The sequence below is a fragment of the Larus michahellis genome, chromosome W (assembly GCF_964199755.1).
Source record: "Larus michahellis chromosome W, bLarMic1.1, whole genome shotgun sequence".
Taxonomy (NCBI): Eukaryota; Metazoa; Chordata; class Aves; order Charadriiformes; family Laridae; genus Larus; species Larus michahellis.
This window is the reverse complement of record NC_133929.1, coordinates 9,477,424-9,496,206: the sequence shown is the minus strand read 5'-3', so window position 1 is coordinate 9,496,206 and position 18,783 is coordinate 9,477,424. Positions and strand designations below refer to the sequence as shown.

The 18,783-nt window shown below is 47.9% G+C and overlaps 1 protein-coding gene across 10 annotated transcripts in view; it reads left to right on the top strand.

Moving 5' to 3' along the window:
- Window positions 1-18,783, top strand: part of LOC141735443 (protein FAM219A-like) — an 86,680-nt gene that overhangs the window by 8,646 nt on the left and 59,251 nt on the right. For 5 of the 10 annotated variants that reach the window (XM_074568216.1, XM_074568214.1, XM_074568212.1 and 2 more), the window contains exon 2: window positions 8,852-8,951. In XM_074568216.1, coding sequence (XP_074424317.1) covers window positions 8,852-8,951 — 100 coding nt within the window. Of the gene's footprint in view, window positions 1-1,656; window positions 2,734-8,851; window positions 8,952-18,783 lie in introns of those variants that run through there. The other 5 variants (XM_074568215.1, XM_074568217.1, XM_074568208.1 and 2 more) reach the window with 3 other exon arrangements.

Genomic DNA, 18,783 nt, shown 5'->3' with positions numbered 1-18,783 from the left:
TCTTAGATACTTGTTGCAGGGGACTTCCTATTAGCTGTACAGTTATGTTTGTGAAAGGTCAGGACTATCTTGCTCTGCTGTTGCAAGCCATGATGTGTCAGTGTGTTGACCAGCTGTTTTAGCTTTGGTATCATTTTTATTCCAAAGAACCCTTTTGTTTTATCCCTTTTTGTATAGAGGCCTTGCCTCTCCAGTGTTGATACAATTCTCCCACTAGCTGTTGTATGGTTTCCTCCACTCCTGCCCCTGAAGTCAAATTGAGAAATAAGAGGTAAAGGAGAAACCTGTATCCTTTGGTTTTGTTCCAAACTTTGGTAGATTTATGGGATGAGCAGCATCTTTCCTTGAAATCTGTGTTATTACCAGATTGGTATGAAGGAATGGTTGAGATTCTTACAGCTGCTAGTGGAGAGAAAATTAATCTTACATGTTATTTAGGGTTGTTGAAGCCCAGTAACTACTCCTTATAAGGAGGAGATTCCTGTGATTAGTTCTTACTTGAGACACTGAGCATCAGTCCAGTTTTTACTCAGTCTCAGATACTAGATGCTGGCTTTGGTACTGCACCAAACTTTCATGGGCTACTAGATGTTTCTTTTCCAGTAGTAACTGTAGCGGCTGAAATATTAGAACCGTAAGTGTCAGTGTGTGGTGGGTTGACCCTGGCTGAATGCCAGGTGCTCACCAAAGACACTGTATCACTCCCCCTCTTCAGTTGGACAGGGGAGAGAAAATATAATGAAAAGCTCATGGGTCAAGATAAGGACAGGGAGAGATCATTTAGCAATTACCGTCAGGCAAAACAGACTCGACTTGGGAAAAATTAATTTATTACCAATCCAATCAGAGTAGGGTAATGAGAAACAAAAACTAAATCTTAAAACACCTTACCCCCCCTCCTCTTCCTGGGCTCAACTTCATTCCCGATTTCTCTACTTCCTCCCCCCAAGCAGTGCAGGGGGATGGGTAATGGGGTTTGTGGTCCGTTCATCATATGTTGTCTCTGCTGCTCCTCCCTTCTCAGTGGGAGGACTCCTTGCACTCTTCCCCTGCTCCAGTGTGGGGTCCCTCCCATCGGAGACAGTCCTCCATGAACTTCTCCAACATAAGTTCTCCCCACAGGCTGCAGTTCTTCATGAACTGCTCCAGTGTGGACCCTTTCCATGGGGTGCAATCGTTCAGGAATAGACTGCTCCAGCGTGGGCTCCTCTGTCTCAGGTCCTGCAAGGAGTCTGCTCCAGCATGGGCTGTCCACAGGGTCACAGACTCCTTCGGGGCATCCACCTGCTCTGGTGTGGGGTCCTCCATGGGCTGCAGGTAGATATCTGCTCCACCGTTAACCTCCATGGGCTGCAGGGGGATAACCTGCCTTACCATGGTCTTCACCACAGGCTGTAGGGGAATCTCTGCTCTGGCACCTGGAGGACCTCCTCCCCCTCCTTCATCATTGACCTTGGTGTCTGCAGAGTTATTTTTCTCACATATTCTCACTCCTCTCTTCTGGCTGCTGCCATGCAGGTGTGTTTGTTCCCCCCCCCCCCCCCCCTTCTGTTATCCCAGAAGTGCTACCACCATCGCTGATTGGCTCAGCCTTGGCCAGTGGTGGGTCTGTCTTGGAGCTGGCTGGCATTGACTCTATCGGACATAGTGGAAACTTCTAGCAGCTTCTCACAGAAGCCAGCCCTGTAACCCCCCTGCTACCAAAGCCTTGCCACGCAAACCCAATACACATAGATAGACAGACTATGCACATCTTGGTTCTCAGTGGTGTTTTTAAGTTTGTTTTTTTAAAGTGTGGGTTTTTTTTAAGTTTTATGTTTATAGATATTTCATGTTTATATTGTAGTGGTATTTAGAGGCTGAAGGACCTTAGAAGTGGTATCTAGAGGTGGAGGAGTTGCCTTGTATGTAAGGGAGAAGTGTGACTGTATAGCCCTTACAGTCAGGGATGATGTGGTTGAGAGCCTCTGGGTGAGGATTAGGGGGATGGAAAACAAAGCAGATGTCATAGTGGGTGTCTACTATTGATCGCCCAGCCAGGATGTAAGCACTGATGAGTTATTCTATAGGCAATTAGGAGAAATCTCTGGATCGGTAGCCCTAGTCCTTATGGGAGATTTCAATTTCCCAGACGTCAACTGGGAATATCATACTGCTGCGATGAGCAGGTCTTGGAAATTCTTGAAGTCTGTAGGTGTTGTGGTTTTGGCCGGATTGGCCAAGCAGAATGGCCAATTCTTAAACGAGAGAGACTGTCTTCATACTGTCGCATTCTGCTAGCCACTTCATTTACAGTTAGTGAACCATCATCACATCCTCCCCAGATCAGCATTGACAAGGTATGGGAATACATTGGTGGTGCACTCTGTACAAATTTCTGCAACATAGGTCGTCTGCATGGCATTTCATCAGGATCTACATTCACTTCCCAGGCACCATAAATCACCTCTTTCACAGCCATTTCTCTCGGGTACTTAATACCTTTCTCTATGCTGGTCCATTTAATCGGGTGGCATTCAATATCATCCTTAAAAGGATATCTGCCTTTTACGGCTGATATGAGTCGCCTCCAGAGACTGAGAGTCTGACTCTTTCCCAAGAGCTTTATCTATACCGCCCTCTCTGGCCAGGTTTCCCAACTGCCTAGCTTCGCTACCATCTAACTCCATGCTATCAGCCCCATTATCCCAGCATTGGAGCAACCAGGAGACAAGTGTCTCACCATCATTACAGGTAAAATCCTTTCTCAAATTTCACAGATCCTTCATAGAGAAGGATTTGATGATTACCTCTGTATCTGATTCCTCCTCCTGGGCTGATGCAGGAGCCTCTCCCCTATCGTCTTTAGAAGAACTCTTTCCTCGATCTTCATCAGAAGAGTCCTCCCCCCTGCTATCTGGCCTTACTTGGTCTTTGTCACAAGGGACAGAGGAACTTACTGACCTCTTCTTTTTCCTTCTGGTCACCGGGGCAACTTGTACCGGTGCCAAAGGAGTTCAAGTAGTGCATATCGTACAACACCTACTCTTGCACCAAGATTTAAAGAGAAATCACCCCTGCACCCCATGCAGGAAAATCGACACCAAAACCATGATTTTAGGAATGTAACTGTCAGTCACGGTACCCAAAGGAGATCCCTCTCCTGGCTCTGATGGTGACAATTTGACATAGGAAGTAAAGGGCGAAGTAAACATATCCATGGTAAAATTCAAAGTATAATTAGCGTAAGTAGTAACAGAATCCATTACGTAATGCCCAAGGTATGAAGGTAAAGAAGCTATACATTCAACCACAGCCTGGATCACAATTAGAAACAGCAGCAAAATAGCACGTTTGAACCACCGTATACAGACAGAAAGAGCAAGCAAGCAATACAGCACATAAGGCCAGCTAAGCGTTGTTATATCAATTAACTTTAAAGTAATCGCTACAAAGAGACGATACAATAATCTGTTTAGCAACGACATGATGTGAGCTGTCTGTATCAACCTCTGAGTAAACTGGAATTCAAACTATTCAGACCATCTATCAGAACTCTGGTAGTGCCACAGTTGGGCCACAATCGTGCCCCACATTGGGTGCCAATAAATCTGTTGTGGTTTTGGCCGGATTGGCCGATCAGAATGACAGATGGCCCTCCCCCCCATCTCTCCTCAGAGAGGAGAGGAAGAGATAAGGAGATTTACTAATTTAGAAAAAGAACTAAACTACTTTAATGAAATTAATAACAAATAAGAAAATAGTAAATAATAATAAAAATTAAAGGAAAAAAGTATACAGTATATACAAAACCGTATCCAGCTCCCAGGATGACGATTGCGTCACCAGCAGGCACAGGGAAAGTCCCAGACTGGAGTCAGCGACAGACAGGAGCTGAATTCTGGAACTAGAATCAGGAATGCTCAGATCAGGATCAAAGGCAGACGAACAGACAGGGTCCTCCTCAGACATCGGCCATTAAAGAAAAAACAAGCCAGAGACCCCTTTGATCCCTCAGCTTTTATACTGAGTGTGATGCAGATGGGATGGAATACCCTGTTGGTCAGTTTTGGGTCACCTGTCCCATCTGCTCCTCCCTGCAGGTGGGACCCCTCTACGCTTCTCTGCTTCCGACCCTCTAACGGGGCAAAACAGCGAAGTGAGCTGACCTTGGTTGTTATAGCAATAAGTCTAAGCAAGAGCCTCTGTGCATACCATTCCTTGGTATAATCAGGTCTTATCACTCTGAGAGTGAACAGTGTCTGAACAATATGCTGTTAATTTCAGACTTTGGTCAGTTAGAAGAGGCTCAGCTAAAAAGTAAAATTACAAACCAGAAAATTGGTTCTGTTTTACCTCAAACCAGGACAGTAGGAGATTACTTCTTGTCACAGGTACTCAGTGAGACAACTAGGAAGGATGCCCTCCTAGACTTGTTGTTTGTGAAGGACTCATGGGAGATGTGATGGTAGGTGGCTGTCTCAGCCACAGTAATCATGAAATGGTTGAGTTTAAAATTTTCAGTAGAATGAAAAAAAAGGTTAGCAGAGTTGCTACCCTGGACTTCAGGTGAGCAAACTTTAAGCTATTCAGGGAGCAATTTAGCAGAGTACCCTGGAAGCTCCAGAGTACCTCTTGGAGCTCAAGAGGAAAAAGAAATTGCACGATCTCTGGAAGCGAGGTCAGGCTTCGTAGGAAGATTACAGAGCTGTGGTTTCTATGTGCAGGGAGAAGATATGAAAGGCCAAAGCTCAACTAGAGTTGAAACTGGCCAGTGTTGTTTCAGATAACAAGAAAGGCTTTTATAAGTATGTTAATAGCAAGAGGAGGTCTAAAGAAAACATTGGACCTGACAAATAGGGATGAAGAAAAAGCAGAGGCATTCAATGTGACTTTTGCTTTAGTCTTTAATGATACTGACAGACCTTGGGCTCCCTGGTCCCCTGAGTTGGAGGACCATGACTGTGGGAACGGTGATTTTTCCATTTGTGGACACTAAAATTGTAAAGGACTGGCTGTATCAGCTGAATGTTCACAAGTCCATGGGGCCTGATGGGATTCATCCCAGAGTACTGAAGGAGCTAGAGGATGTTATGGCAGGACCCCTCTCGATCACCTACCAAAGGTCTTGGGAGTCTGTGGAGGTCCCCGCTGACTGGAAGCTGTTATTCCAATTTACAAGAAGGGCATGAGGGAAGACCCAGGGAACTACAGACCGGTTAGTCTAACCTCAGTACCTGGAAAAATTATGGAGAAGATTATACTGAGTACTACTGAAAAGCATTTAAAGAATAATGCAATCATCGGGTACAGTCAACATGGGTTCACAAAGGGAAAGTCCTGTTTAACTAATTTGATATCCTTCTCTGATAAGGTCACCCACCCAGTGGATGAAGGGAAGGCGGTGGATGTAGTTTCTCTGGATTTTAGTAAGGCTTTTGATACTGTCCCTCACAGCATCCTTCTGGACAAGTTGTCCAAATGTGAGATGAGTGGGTTCACAGTGCACTAGACGAAGAACTGGCTGAAGGGCAGAGCTCAAAGGGTTGTAGTGAATGGGGCTACATCTGGCTGGCAACCAGTCACCAGTGGTGCTCCTCAGGGCTCAATTCTAGGGCCAGTTCTGATCAATATTTTTATCAGTGATCTGGATGCAGGAGTTGAACGCACCATTAGCAAGTTTGTTGACGATACTAAACTGGGAGGTGCTGTTGACTCTTTTGAGGGACAAGAGGCCTTGCAGAAGGATCTAGATAGAGTGGAGCATTGGGCTATGATTAATGGGATGAAATTTAACAAGTCAAAATGTCAGATTCTGCACCTGGGATAGAGTAACACTGGACACCAGTATAAATTGGGAGAGGAGTGGTTGGAGAGCAGCCCTGCAGAAAGGGATCTGGAGGTGCTGGTTGACAGCAGGCTCAATATGAGTTAGCAGTGTGCCCTGGCAGCCAAGAGGGCAAACCACATCCTGGGGGTGCATCAAACACAGCATAACCAGCCAGTCAAGAGGTGATTATCCCGCTGTATTTAGCATTGGTGTGGCCTCACCTTGAGTACTGTGTGCAGTTCTGGGCCCCACAATTTAAGAAGGATGTTAAGGTCCTTGAATGCATCCAGAGGAGGGCAACAAAGCTGGTGAAAGAGCTGGAAGGCATGTCCTATGAGGAGCGGTTAAGGACTTTGGGCTTGTCTAACTTGGAGAAAAGGAGTCTGAGGGGTGACCTCATTGCTCTCTGCAGCTTCCTGAGGAGGGGAAGTGGAGAGAGAGGTGCTGATCTCTTCTCCCTGGTATCCAGTAATAGGACATGTAGGAATGGTTCAAAGCTGCACCAGGGGAGGTTTAGACTGGACATTAGGAAGCATTTCTTTACCGAGAGGGTGGTCAAACACTGGAACAGGCTTCCTAGAGAGGTAGTCAATGCCCCATCCCTTCCTACTGAAATATAATATTCTATTCTATTCACACACTGGTCACACCGTGTAGCTGAGACTTTGATGTTGGGGTCAGAGCTGAATGCATCAGTCTAGGGAAGCTTGTAAAAAAAGGACAAAATTGCCAAGTGAATTCCAATAGTGAAAGCCTGTGGTGAATCTCAGTGTGCTCATAGGCATTCACAAGCAAAAGGCTAATTAGTCAAGTAAATGTTTTTTTGGGTGGATGAGCTATAGAGAAAGAAATGCACCCATTCAGTATGCACAGAAGCAAAGTGTGTTTGTGCAAAGAGGCAGCTCCAGCTGAGCTGCTGTGGGAATGCTGTCTTCTTGCAGATGGAGTTTTTTACTATGGAGTCCTGTGCAGTGCTGCAGAATGTATATGAAGTGATGGATGGGAAATATGACAGTGCCTTGACGCTCCTGGGCCAGGGATAGATACATGCTGGCACTGGGGATGCTGTCTCTGGCCCAGCTCAGTTTCTTCTTGATTCCATTTTACTCTTTGGAGGGAGTGAACCTGACCCATGCATGCAGTGGTGGTTGCCCAGACTCTGCTGGTGCTTTGTGATCCCTCTGTGCTAGTCACGAGTCTGTTGTGTGGCAGTAATGTGTTCTCCTGTGGGCCTGCTGTAGAGGTGCAGTGCTGCTGAGGCAGAAAAACATCATTCCAAACCTCGGAGTGGTGTGGACTGGCATTGTTATGGACTCTGATGGTGTGCCCTTCATCATCCCCACCTCCAGTGTCAGGGGCAGGGGTGCAGTCTTAACCAGTTGCCAGGCTTCCTCTGTAGTCAGTAGGGGGAAAGGAAGACACATCTCCAGGGATGGACTTGTTTCCTTTTAAGATGAGTGTCTAAGACAGGATGGAATTAATCGCTCGTTGAAAATCCATCTTTCTCTTCTCTGGTGATCTACGAAGCCTTTTCTATTTGTTTGGTCTAGGGCCCAGCTTTGAGGTTGCTCTAGTTGAGTCCTCTGGTCCAGGATCAGAGTCCGGATCCTCATAGGCACCTCAGAACACTTCTCCCCTCCCGCTGTTCATACAAATGGGTGTCTAATGTCACTGGCAGGTTACCCACAAGGAGAAGCTACTGTCAGCACATCAGCTTCCAAGAAAAGCAGGGTCTGGTTTTGATTTAAAGAGCTTAAGTATAATTTTAATAGTTTGAATCTGAGTTATTCCAGATGACCAGGCCCTTTCCCTGCCATGTGAAGTGCTGGCTGTGGGTTCCTTCCATGTGGGAGCTCGTGTTCAAGTGCTGGACTGCACCAGCACAGGAGGCAGTATCTGGACATCGCACCATGTCCTTTACTATAACATGTCTACTCCCATGCCTTCCTGCAGCCAGCAGATTGGGGCTCCAAGGACTTGGTTGTGTTCAGTATCACTAGGAAGCATCCAGCTCTTGGAGTCATGCTCTTTAAAAATGGCTGTATCCTGCTTTTTCCCAGACTGTCAGAGAAAAGGTTTTCATCTGGGAAGCCTGGACCCGGGTGGTGGCCTGCCACTTACCACCTTAAACATCCCGTGTGTGTATATATATGCATGTTCAATTTAGTTTCTAGCTTCTAGGTGGGAAGAAGTGAATGTGTTTGAAAACCAATTTTAATTTTCACTATCGTGCTAAATAGAGACAGTTCCAACAGGTTTGAAGTTTGCCATGAAAGGACTTCAAATATTTTAATCAGTGCTGGAGCTGCCTGAATTGGTAGTTTGTCTATCTGAATCCTTTGATGTGCTGTACCATAGAGTACAACACTACCTGGATTAGCTTGTCTGCAAGTAGGCGTGATGGGGTGGACTCTGTGTTTGGGGAGCTTTGGTTTTCAGGGGGACTTCAGTGACAGTGAAAGGTGCTGTACTGATAGATACTGAAGTTAAATCTTTCCAGTTATCCACAAAATAGGCCAGATTGGGAAGTACAGACTTCTTCGTTCCTCTCCAAGATGGAACAGAGATTGAATGAGTAGGAAAATTCAGTCCTAATTTCTTCTGAGCTGGACTTTCACGCAGCTCGTCATGAGCTTTTTAGTTTTAATCATGAGGTTGACTGGTCTGCTTAGAACTTAGCTGTAACTGTAAATGTGTTTCATACAACACCCCGAAGAGTCATCACATGGAAATGGTTTCGGACAACTGTCAGCCCAGGTTGAATTTGAACTGGTGACCCACCCTCCATATTATATTCCCAGTATCATCCATCGTATAAGTCAGATGTTGAAATCTGGTATTTCCAGAGGTACTTTTAGCATATTAAACCTGCTTCCAAAGTTCTGTGTTTTGCCCCTAGGTTTCAGCCATTCAAAACACCAGCGTGTTCTCTGTTCCCTCTGAATGCAGGTGGGAATAGACTCACCTAACAGACAGTTAGAGAAGAGACTGCATAACTTCTAGCTAAACCATTCTGTTTTGTTTCATTTTCTTTCTTAACAGGATCCAACAGCTGCATCTATTTCGGACAGAGATTGTGATACGAGAGAGGGAGAGACTGTAGCCATGAACTATAAGCCGTCCCCACTTCGAGTGAAATTAGGTGAGTCTCTGCTGATGGAGAGTGAAAAGGTCTGAAATATGGCGAGATGCTCATGGGATCATATGCAGATCTCCATGCATGTGGCTGAGCATGCTAGCTCAGCTCAGATAATTCACAGAGCAGTTTCAGTGTGATTCTGCTGCTCAGGGAACTGACCTACAAACATGCAAGGACCATTTATCTTGGGCTGTGTTAGAGGAAGGAAGCTATACCTTGAAAGGAAGGCATAGCTTTTTAAACGTACAGATTTTTATCGAGCTAAGATCAAGGCTTGGCCAGAAAAAGAATGAAGATAATATAGAGGGACTGTAAAAGGAAGAGAAGACGGGATAACTGCAAACACAAGGGAAAGGATCAGAGGCTTGGACTACCAGAAAAAGATAGAGCTGTATTACTGTGAGGTGGAGGGTTTGTTAGGGTTGTGAAGATTCATGTAGAAATACTTGTGCTATTTCTGAGCGATATTTTTTAAGTTTTGGAAGCAGAATCATCATATTAGCATGATATTCTGCTTCCTCACAAGGCTAATGCAAGGTCCTTCAGTCTGCTGCACAATGTGCTGAGTACACTGGAGCACATCTGAAATGTCTCTATATTAATGCATGCAGAACCTTAGCCATCTCAGTGGGGATAGGGAGTGGAGATCCACGAGGCAGCAAAGACACAAGGGTTGTTGATGCATTGGAAACCACGGAAGCACCTGAGAACAGTCAGGTAGGAATTAGGGCTTCTCCCCAAAAAAAGGTGGCAGGATCAATAGCCCAACTGAAGTGCATCTACACTAATGCACACAGCATGGGCAACAAACAGGAGGAGCTGGAAGCCATTGTGTAGTTTTCCTGCTGCAATATAATTGTAATCATGGAAATATGGTGGGATGACTTGCACAACTGGAGTGCTGCAATGGAGTGGAGTGCTGCAGGCGGTGGAGTGGCTCTGTATGTTAGGGAGCGTTTTGACTGTCTAGAGCTTAATGATCGTGATGAAAGGGTCAACTGTTTATGGGTAAGAATCAGGGGAAAGGACAACAAGGCAGATATCGTGGTGGGAGTCTGTTATAGACCACCCAACCAGGATGAAGAGACAGATGAAATATTCTATAAGCAGCCGGGAGAAGTCTCACGATCGCTAGCACTTGTTCTCATGGGGGACTTCAACTTACCAGATGTCTGCTAGAAATGCAATATAGCAGAGAGGGAATAGTCTAGGAGTTTCCTGGAGTGTGTGGAAGATAACTTCCTGACACAGCTGGTGAGTGAGCCAACTAGGGAAGGAGCCCTGCTGGACCTGTTGTTTGCAAACAGGGAAGGACTTGTGGGTGATGTTTTGTTTGGAGGCCATCTTGGGCATAGTGATCACAAAATGATAGAGTTCTCAATTCTTAGAGAAGCAAGGAGGGAGGTCAGCAGAACTGCCACCTTGGTCTTCCAGAGGGCAGACATTGGTCTATTCAGGAGCTTGGTTGACAAGAGTCCTGAAGGGCAGAGGAGTCTAGGAAGGCTGGGTCAGCGTGTTGTGTGGGGAAAAAAAAAAACTGACGTAAAAAGTTGGTGCTGATTGATTGTGGTATTTCTGTGCCTTGGTTCTGGCTTCGAGCTGCTATGCAGGGTTTTGTCTCTTGAGGGCAAATAGCCACAAAGGACTGAATGTGAAATGTTATTTCCTGGCCAATCTGTAAGGCACTCAGGGCTCTGAGCAAACTCTGAGACACAGCCCTTTTATTCACAAACATCCATACAGTTGTGCTCAGCAGAGATTTGAGGCTTTCCTGCACAGGGAGTTGTTTGATTCTCGTAGAAGCAAGGAGGAAGGTCAGCAGAACTGCCACCTTGGACTTCAAGAGGGCAGACTTTGGCCTGTTTAGGAGCCTGCTTGACAGAGTCCTTGGGAGGCAGTCCTGAAGGGCAAAGGTGCGGGAGCAGGCCATCCCTATGTGTCAAATGACGAGCTAGCAGGGAAGAAGACCGGCCTTGCTGAACAGAGCTTGGCTGGAACTCAGGCAAAAAAAAAAAAAGAGACTTTATGACCTTTGGAAGAACGGGCAGGCAACTTGGGAGGACTACAAAGATGTTGTGAGGTTATGTAGGGAGAAAATTAGAAGGGTCAAAGCCCAACAAGAACTTAATTTGGCTACTGCCATAAAAGACAATAAAAAAATGTTTCTACAAATACATTCACAACAAATGGCGGGCTACAGAGAATCTCCCTCCTTTATTGGATGCAGGGGGAACATAGTGACAAAGGATGCGGAAAAGGCTGAGATACTTAATGCCTTCTTTGCCTCAGCCTTTGATAGTAAGATCAATTGTTCTCTGGGTACCCAGCCCCCCAATCTGGAAGATGGAGATGGGGAGCAGAATGAAGCCCCTGTAATTCAAGGGAAACGGTTAGTGACCTCTTACACCACTTAGACATACACAAGTCTATGGGGCTGGATGGGATACACCCAAGGGTACTGAGGGAGCTGGTGGAAGTGCTCACCGAGCCACTTTCCATCATTTACCAGCAGTCCTGGCTAACTGGGGAGGCCCCGGTTAACTGGAGGTTAGCAAATGTGATGCCCATCCACAAGAAGGGCTGGAAGGAGGATCTGGGGAACTATAGGCCTGTCACTCTGACCTCGGTGCCCAAGAAGGTTATGGAGCAGATCATCCTGAGTGCCATTATGCAGCACATGCAGGACAACCAGGTGATGAGGCACAGTCAGCATGGGTTCATGAAAGGCAGGTCCTGCTTGACTAGCCTGATCTCCTTCTGTGACAATGCGACCTGCTTAATGGATGAGGGAAAAGCTGTTGTCCTGGTTTGAGGATGTTGTTTACCTGGACTTTAGTAAAGCCTTTGACACCATTTCCCACAGCATTCTCCTGGAGAAACTGGCTGCTCGTGGCTTGGACGGGCGTACTCTTTGCTGGGTAAAGAACTGGCTGGAGGGCCGGGCCCAGAGAGTGGTGGTGAATGGAGTTAAATCCAGTTGGCGGCCGGTCACAAGTGGTGTTCCCCAGGGCTCAGTATTGGGGCCAGTCCTGTTTACTATCTTTATCAATGATCTGGATAAGGGGATCGAGTGCACCCTCACTCAGTAAGTTTGCAGCCGACACCAAGTTGGGCGGGAGCGTCGATCTGCTTGAGGGTAGGATGGCTCTACAGAGGGATCTGGACAGGCTGGATCGATGGGCCGAGGCCGATGGTATGAGGTTCAACAAGGCCAAGTGCCGGGTCCTGCACTTGGGTCACAACAACCCCGTGCAACGCTACAGGCTTGGGGAAGAGTGGCTGGAAAGCTGCCCGGCAGAAAAGAGCCTGGGGGTATTGGTAGACAGCCGTCTGAATGTGAGCCAGCAGTGTGCCCAGGTGGCCAAGGCGGCCAACAGCATCCTGGCCTGTATCAGGAATAGCGTGGCGAGCAGGACTGGGGAAGCGACTGTCCCCCTGTACTCAGCACCGCTGAGGCCGCACCTCGAATACTGTGTTCAGTTTTGGGCCTCTCACTACAAGAAAGACACGGAGGTGCTGGAGCGTGTCCGGAGAAGGGCAACGGAGCTGGTGAGGGGTCTGGAGCACAAGGCTTATGAGGAGCGGCTGAGGGAACTGGGGTGGCTTAGCCTGGAGTAAAGGAGGCTGAGGGGAGACCTTATCGCTCTCTACAACTACCGGAAAGGAGGTTGTAGCGAGGCGGGGGTTGGTCTCTTCTCCCAAGTAACAGGCGATAGGACGAGAGGAAATGGCCTCGAGTTGCGCCAGGGGAGGTTTAGGACGGATATTAGGAAAAATTTCTTCGCGGAAAGGGTTATCGAACCAGGCTGCCCAGGGAAGTGGTTGAATCACCATCCCTGGAGGTATTTAAAAGACGGGTAGCCCTGGCACTTTGGGGCATGGTTTATTGGTATACTTAGTAGCGTTAGGTTAACAGTTTGTCTTGATGATCTTAAGGGTCTTTTCCAACCTAAATGATTCTATGATTCTATATTTGGGAGACATCAGTTCAACAAAGACTCAGAAATGCCATAGAGAGAAAACATGAAAACTGGAATAATAGAGATGAGAAAAATATGACAGGAGAAACTCAATCTGCTGAAAACTGGAATTTACCAGCTGGAGGCGACTGTTACATAGTTGATTGCAAGGTAAGTAATTATTAAAATGGCTAATTGTCGTGGTTTAGCCTCAGATGGTGTCCTGGTTCCGGTGGGGATAGGGTTAATTTTCCCTGGTATTCCATGCCATGTGAGCCATGCCCACCCTGAGCTGCCGGGGGAGGGGGCAGGAAGTCGCCGCTTGGAGCAGGCGGGGCGTCCCGGGTCCGGTCGGGGAGCGGCGGTCCCGTAATAATCGTGTTTGTATATACCTCTGTCGGTGTTGTTGTTGTTGTTTGCCTGTTCCCTTTGCTGTCCTGTTAAACTGCCTTTGTCTCAAACCAAGAGTCTTGCCTTCTCTTCTGATTCTTCCTGTATTGGGAAGGCCCGAGCGAGCGGCACGTGGTTCTTTGTTGCCGTCTGAGGCTAAACCACGACAGTCCTTTTTTGGCGCCCAACGTGGGGCTCGAAGGGTTGAGATAACGACAGAATTCAACTAGAGCTGGGAAAAACAAATTTGTTGTATGCGTTTATTGTATTAGGCAAATAGTTGCTGGTCACCATGTTGCTTGGTTTGTTCTCATGGCTGTGTTATGTGAATTCCTATATGTCTTATGTACTCCTTCCGATGATTTTTGTTACTTCTGGGAGAGGGATGAGGATTATCATTTTGTTGTCCTGTGCAATATCGGTTTATGAGATGATAACATCACTTGTTAGACAGTTACTTTGGGGCATTTATGTGGTGTTGCTGTCCTGTCCATACCTTGGGCACCGTCTCTCAGAATTTATTAATAATCACACCCAGTCTGTGGGGGAAACGGGGGGGGACACTTTCCCCAGCTCTTTCACCTCCCATTTCTCCTTCAGGTCAGGTATGACAGCTTTTGAGAATTTTGAATATCCTTGGGATACTCAAACCAGCCTGGTCCTATTGTTATGTCTCCTGAATACGTTCCAGGTCTTGTTTAGGGTTAAACAGCTATTTAAGACTGCCACCCGGAGATCTGCTCCAAGGTTGGATAGTCAGGGGTGGCATGGCATGTGGGAGAACATGGGCAGGTACCTAGAGAACTTCTCACCTCCAATGGTCTGGGACTTCACCCCTGAACAATTACAGGACCCTGATAAAGTGGTAGAATATTTGAAGGGAAAATGCTGTGGCTATTCTAGAGAGGCACAACTCACCGCGCTGTGCTGGGCCCTGGCCAGTATCTACCAGGCACTGCTCAGAATTATGCAGCACCCTCAAGGGGAAGAGATGGAAACCAGACCGGCGGCCCCTGCGGCTGCTGCAACCCCTGCGACGGACACTGCCGCTGAACCAGGGAACCAACCTGTGCCAGTATCAGTTGCCCCCATACAGAAGAAGAAGTACACAAAGAAATCAGTTCGCTTAGTAAGAGATGATGATGAACCAGGGTCATCACGAGAGCAGGAGGAAGAGGCAGAACCAGAGATAATTACTTGATCCCTATCCTTGAGTGAGCTGCGGGATATGCGAAAAGATTTTAGCCGACTTTCAGGCGAGCACATTGTCACCTGGCTGCTCCGGTGCTGGGATAATGGGGCCAGTAGCCTGGAATTAGAGGGTAGGGAGGCCAGGCAGCTGGGATCCCTGTCTAGGGAAGGCGGCATTGACAAGGCGATTGGGAAAAAGACCCAAGCCCTCAGCCTCTGGAAACGACTCCTGTCAGGCGTGAGGGAGAGATACCCCTTCAGTGAGGATGTTGTATGTCAGCCAAGCAAGTGGACTACCATGGAAAGAGGTATCCAGTACCTGAGAGAATTAGCCGTGCGGGAGATGATTTATTATGACTTGGACAATGCAGACTTACCCACAGACCCTGATGAGGTGCAATGCACAAGGCCCACGTGGTGGAAGTTTGTGCGGAGCGCACCATCGTCATATGCCAACTCCCTGGCAGTAATGGAATGGAAAGGTGAAGAGGGACCAACGGTGGATGAGGTGGCTGGCCGGCTCTGGCGATATGAAGAAAGTCTCTCTTCCCCCCTTGTCTCAGCTGTGGAGAAACTGTCCTGGAAGGTCCAGCAACTTGAAGAGAATATGTCCTACTCCCCACCTGCACGGGCCAGCATCTCAGCTATTAGAAGCAGGCATTTCCCCACTCAAGAGAGAGAGTACAGAGGGTACACACCATGAGGAACCCTGTGGTTCTACCTGCGTGACCACGGGGAGGACATGAGGAAGTGGGATGGACAACCTACTTCGATCCTGCAGACACAGGTACAGGAGTTGCAAGGAAGGACAACCACAAAAGGGGATCCCTCCAGGAAAAGTGCCGCCCCAGTTTCCACTGGGCAGTTCCCCAGACAGAGCAGAAGGCCTGATCTTGCTTCTGATCCTCTTGAAGGAACTTCCAAGTCATTTCTGCAAGAAGTGAGTAACGGATACTATGACCAGTATTAGAGGGGCCCTGCCTCTGGCCAGGTGGAGGAAAGGGACAACCGGGTTTATTGGACGGTGTGGATTCGATGGCCTGGCACATCAGACCCACAGGAGTATAAGGCTCTAGTGGACACGGGTGCACAGTGTACTTTAATACCATCAAGCTATAGAGGGGCAGAACCCATTTGTATTTCTGGGGTGACAGGGGGATCCCAAGAGTTGACTGTACTGGAGGCAGAAGTGAGCCTAACTGGGAATGAGTGGCAAAAGCATCCCATTGTGACTGGCCCAGAGGCTCCATGCATCCTTGGCATAGATTACCTCAGGAGAGGGTATTTTAAGGACCCAAAAGGGTACCGTTGGGCTTTTGGCATAGCTGCCTTGGAGACGGAGGAAGTTAAACAGTTGTCTGCCTTGCCTGGTCTCTCGGAGGACCCTTCTGTTGTGGGGTTGTTGAGGGTCGAAGAACAGCAGGTGCCAATTGCTACCACGACGGTGCATTGGCGGCAATATCGCACTAACCGAGACTCTCTGATTCCCATCCATGAGCTGATTCGTCAACTAGAGGTTCAAGGAGTGATCAGCAAGACACACTCACCCTTTAACAGTCCCATATGGCCGGTGCGAAAATCTAATGGAGAGTGGAGGCTAACTGTAGACTATCGTGGCCTCAATGAAGTCACGCCACGGCTGAGTGCTGCCGTGCCGGACATGCTAGAACTCCAGTACGAACTGGAGTCCAAGGCAGCTAAGTGGTATGCCACGACTGATATAGCGAATGCATTCTTCTCAATCCCTTTGGCGGTGGAGTGCAGGCCACAGTTTGCTTTCACTTGGAGGGGCGTCCAGTACACCTGGAATCGACTGCCCCAGGGGTGGAAACACAGCCCCACCATTTGCCATGGACTGGTCCAGACTGCACTGGAACAGGGTGAAGCTCCAGAACATCTGCAGTACATTGATGACATCATTGTATGGGGAAACACAGCAGAAGAAGTTTTTGAGAAAGGGAGTAAAATAGTCCAAATCCTTCTGAAAGATGGTTTTGCCATAAAGCGAAGTAAGGTCAAGGGACCTGCGCAGGAGATCCAGTTTTTAGGAATAAAATGGCAAGATGGACGCCGTCAGATCCCAATGGATGTGATCAACAAAATAGCAGCTATGTCTCCACCAACTAGTAAAAAGGAAACACAAGCTTTCTTAGGCATTGTGGGTTTTTGGAGAATGCATATCCCAGATTACAGTCAAATTGTAAGCCCTCTGTATCAAGTGACCCGGAAGAAGAATGATTTTAAATGGGGTCCTGAGCAACGACAAGCTTTTGAACAAATCAAACAGGAAATAGTCCATGCAGTGGCCCTGGGGCCAGTCCGGGCAGGACAAGATGTTAAAAATGTGCTCTACACCGCAGCCGGGGAGAACGGCCCTACCTGGAGCCTCTGGCAGAAAACACCAGGGGAGACCCGAGGTCGACCCCTAGGATTTTGGAGTGGGGGATACAGAGGATCTGAAGCCCGCTACACTCCAACAGAAAAAGAGATATTGGCAGCATATGAAGGGGTTCGAGCTGCTTCGGAAGTAGTTGGTACAGAAGCACAGCTCCTCTTAGCACCTCGACTGCCGGTGCTGGGTTGGATGTTCAAAGAAAGGGTCCCCACCACACATCATGCAACCGATGCTACATGGAGTAAGTGGATTGCACTGATCACACAGCGAACGCGAATGGGAAACCCCAGTCGCCCAGGAATTCTGGAAGTGATCATGGACTGGCCAGAAGGCAAGGATTTCGGAATGTCACCAGAGGAGGAGGTGACGCGTGCAGAAGAGGCCCCACCATATAATAAACTGCCAGAAAATGAGAAGAAATATGCCCTGTTCACTGATGGGTCCTGCCGGATTGTGGGAAAGCATCGAAAGTGGAAGGCTGCTGTGTGGAGTCCTACACGACAAGTTGCAGAAGCCAGTGAAGGACAAGATGAATTGAGCCAGTTTGCAGAGGTGAAAGCCATTCAGCTGGCTTTGGACATTGCTGAGCGAGAAAAATGGCCAGTACTTTATCTCTACACTGACGCATGGATGGTGGCAAATGCTCTCTGGGGGTGGTTACAGCAGTGGAAGCAGGGCAACTGGCAGCGCAGAGGCAAACCCATCTGGGCTGCTGAACTATGGCAAGATATTGCTGCCCGGATAGAGAATCTGGTTGTGAAAGTACGCCATGTAGATGCCCATGTACCGAAGAATCGGGCCACAGAGGAACATCAGAACAACCAGCAGGTGGATCGGGCCGCTAGGATTGAAGTGGCTCAGGTGGATCTGGACTGGCAACGTAAGGGTGAACTATTCATAGCTCGGTGGGCCCATGACTCCTCAGGCCATCAAGGGAGAGATGCGACATATAGATGGGCTCGTGACCGAGGGGTGGACTTGACCATGGACACTATTGCACAGGTCATCCATGAATGTGAGACGTGCGCTGCAATCAAGCAAGCCAAGCGTTTGAAGCCTCTTTGGTATGGAGGACGATGGCTGAAATATAAATATGGGGAGGCCTGGCAGATTGATTATATCACACTGCCACAAACCCATCAAGGCAAGCGCTATGTGCTCACAATGGTGGAAGCAACCACTGGATGGCTGGAAACATACCCTGTGCCCCATGCCACTGCCCGGAATACTATCCTGGGCCTTGAAAAGCAAGTCCTGTGGCGACATGGTACCCCAGAGAGAATTGAGTCGGACAACGGGACTCATTTCTGAAACAGCCTCATAGACACCTGGGCCAAAGAGCATGGCATTGAGTGGGTGTATCACATCCCCTATCACGCACCAGCCTCTGGGAAGATAGAACGATACAATGGATTGTTAAAAACTACACTGAGAGCAATGGGTGGTGGGACTTTAAAACACTGGGATACACATTTAGCAAAAGCTACCTGGCTAGTTAACACCAGGGGATCTACCAATCGGGCTGGCCCTGCCCAATCAAAACTTCCACGTACTGTAGAAGGGGATAAAGTCCCCGTAGTGCACATGAAGAATATGCTAGGGAAGACAGTCTGGGTTAGTCCTGCCTCAGGCAAAGGCAAACCCATCCGTGGGATTGCTTTTGCCCAAGGACCTGGGTGCACTTGGTGGGTGATGCGGCAGGATGGGGAAGTCCGATGTGTACCTCATGGGGATCTGATTTTGGGTGAGAATAGCCAATGAATCAAATTGTGTGCTGTTAATTGCTAAGTAACCCTGTCACTGTATGTCCTCATTGCTATAATTGCTATCAGTTGTACTACGAGTAAGGCACAGGGGTGATGGGATCAGAACTGACCTCAGCAGCTGGTGCCCAGCAACT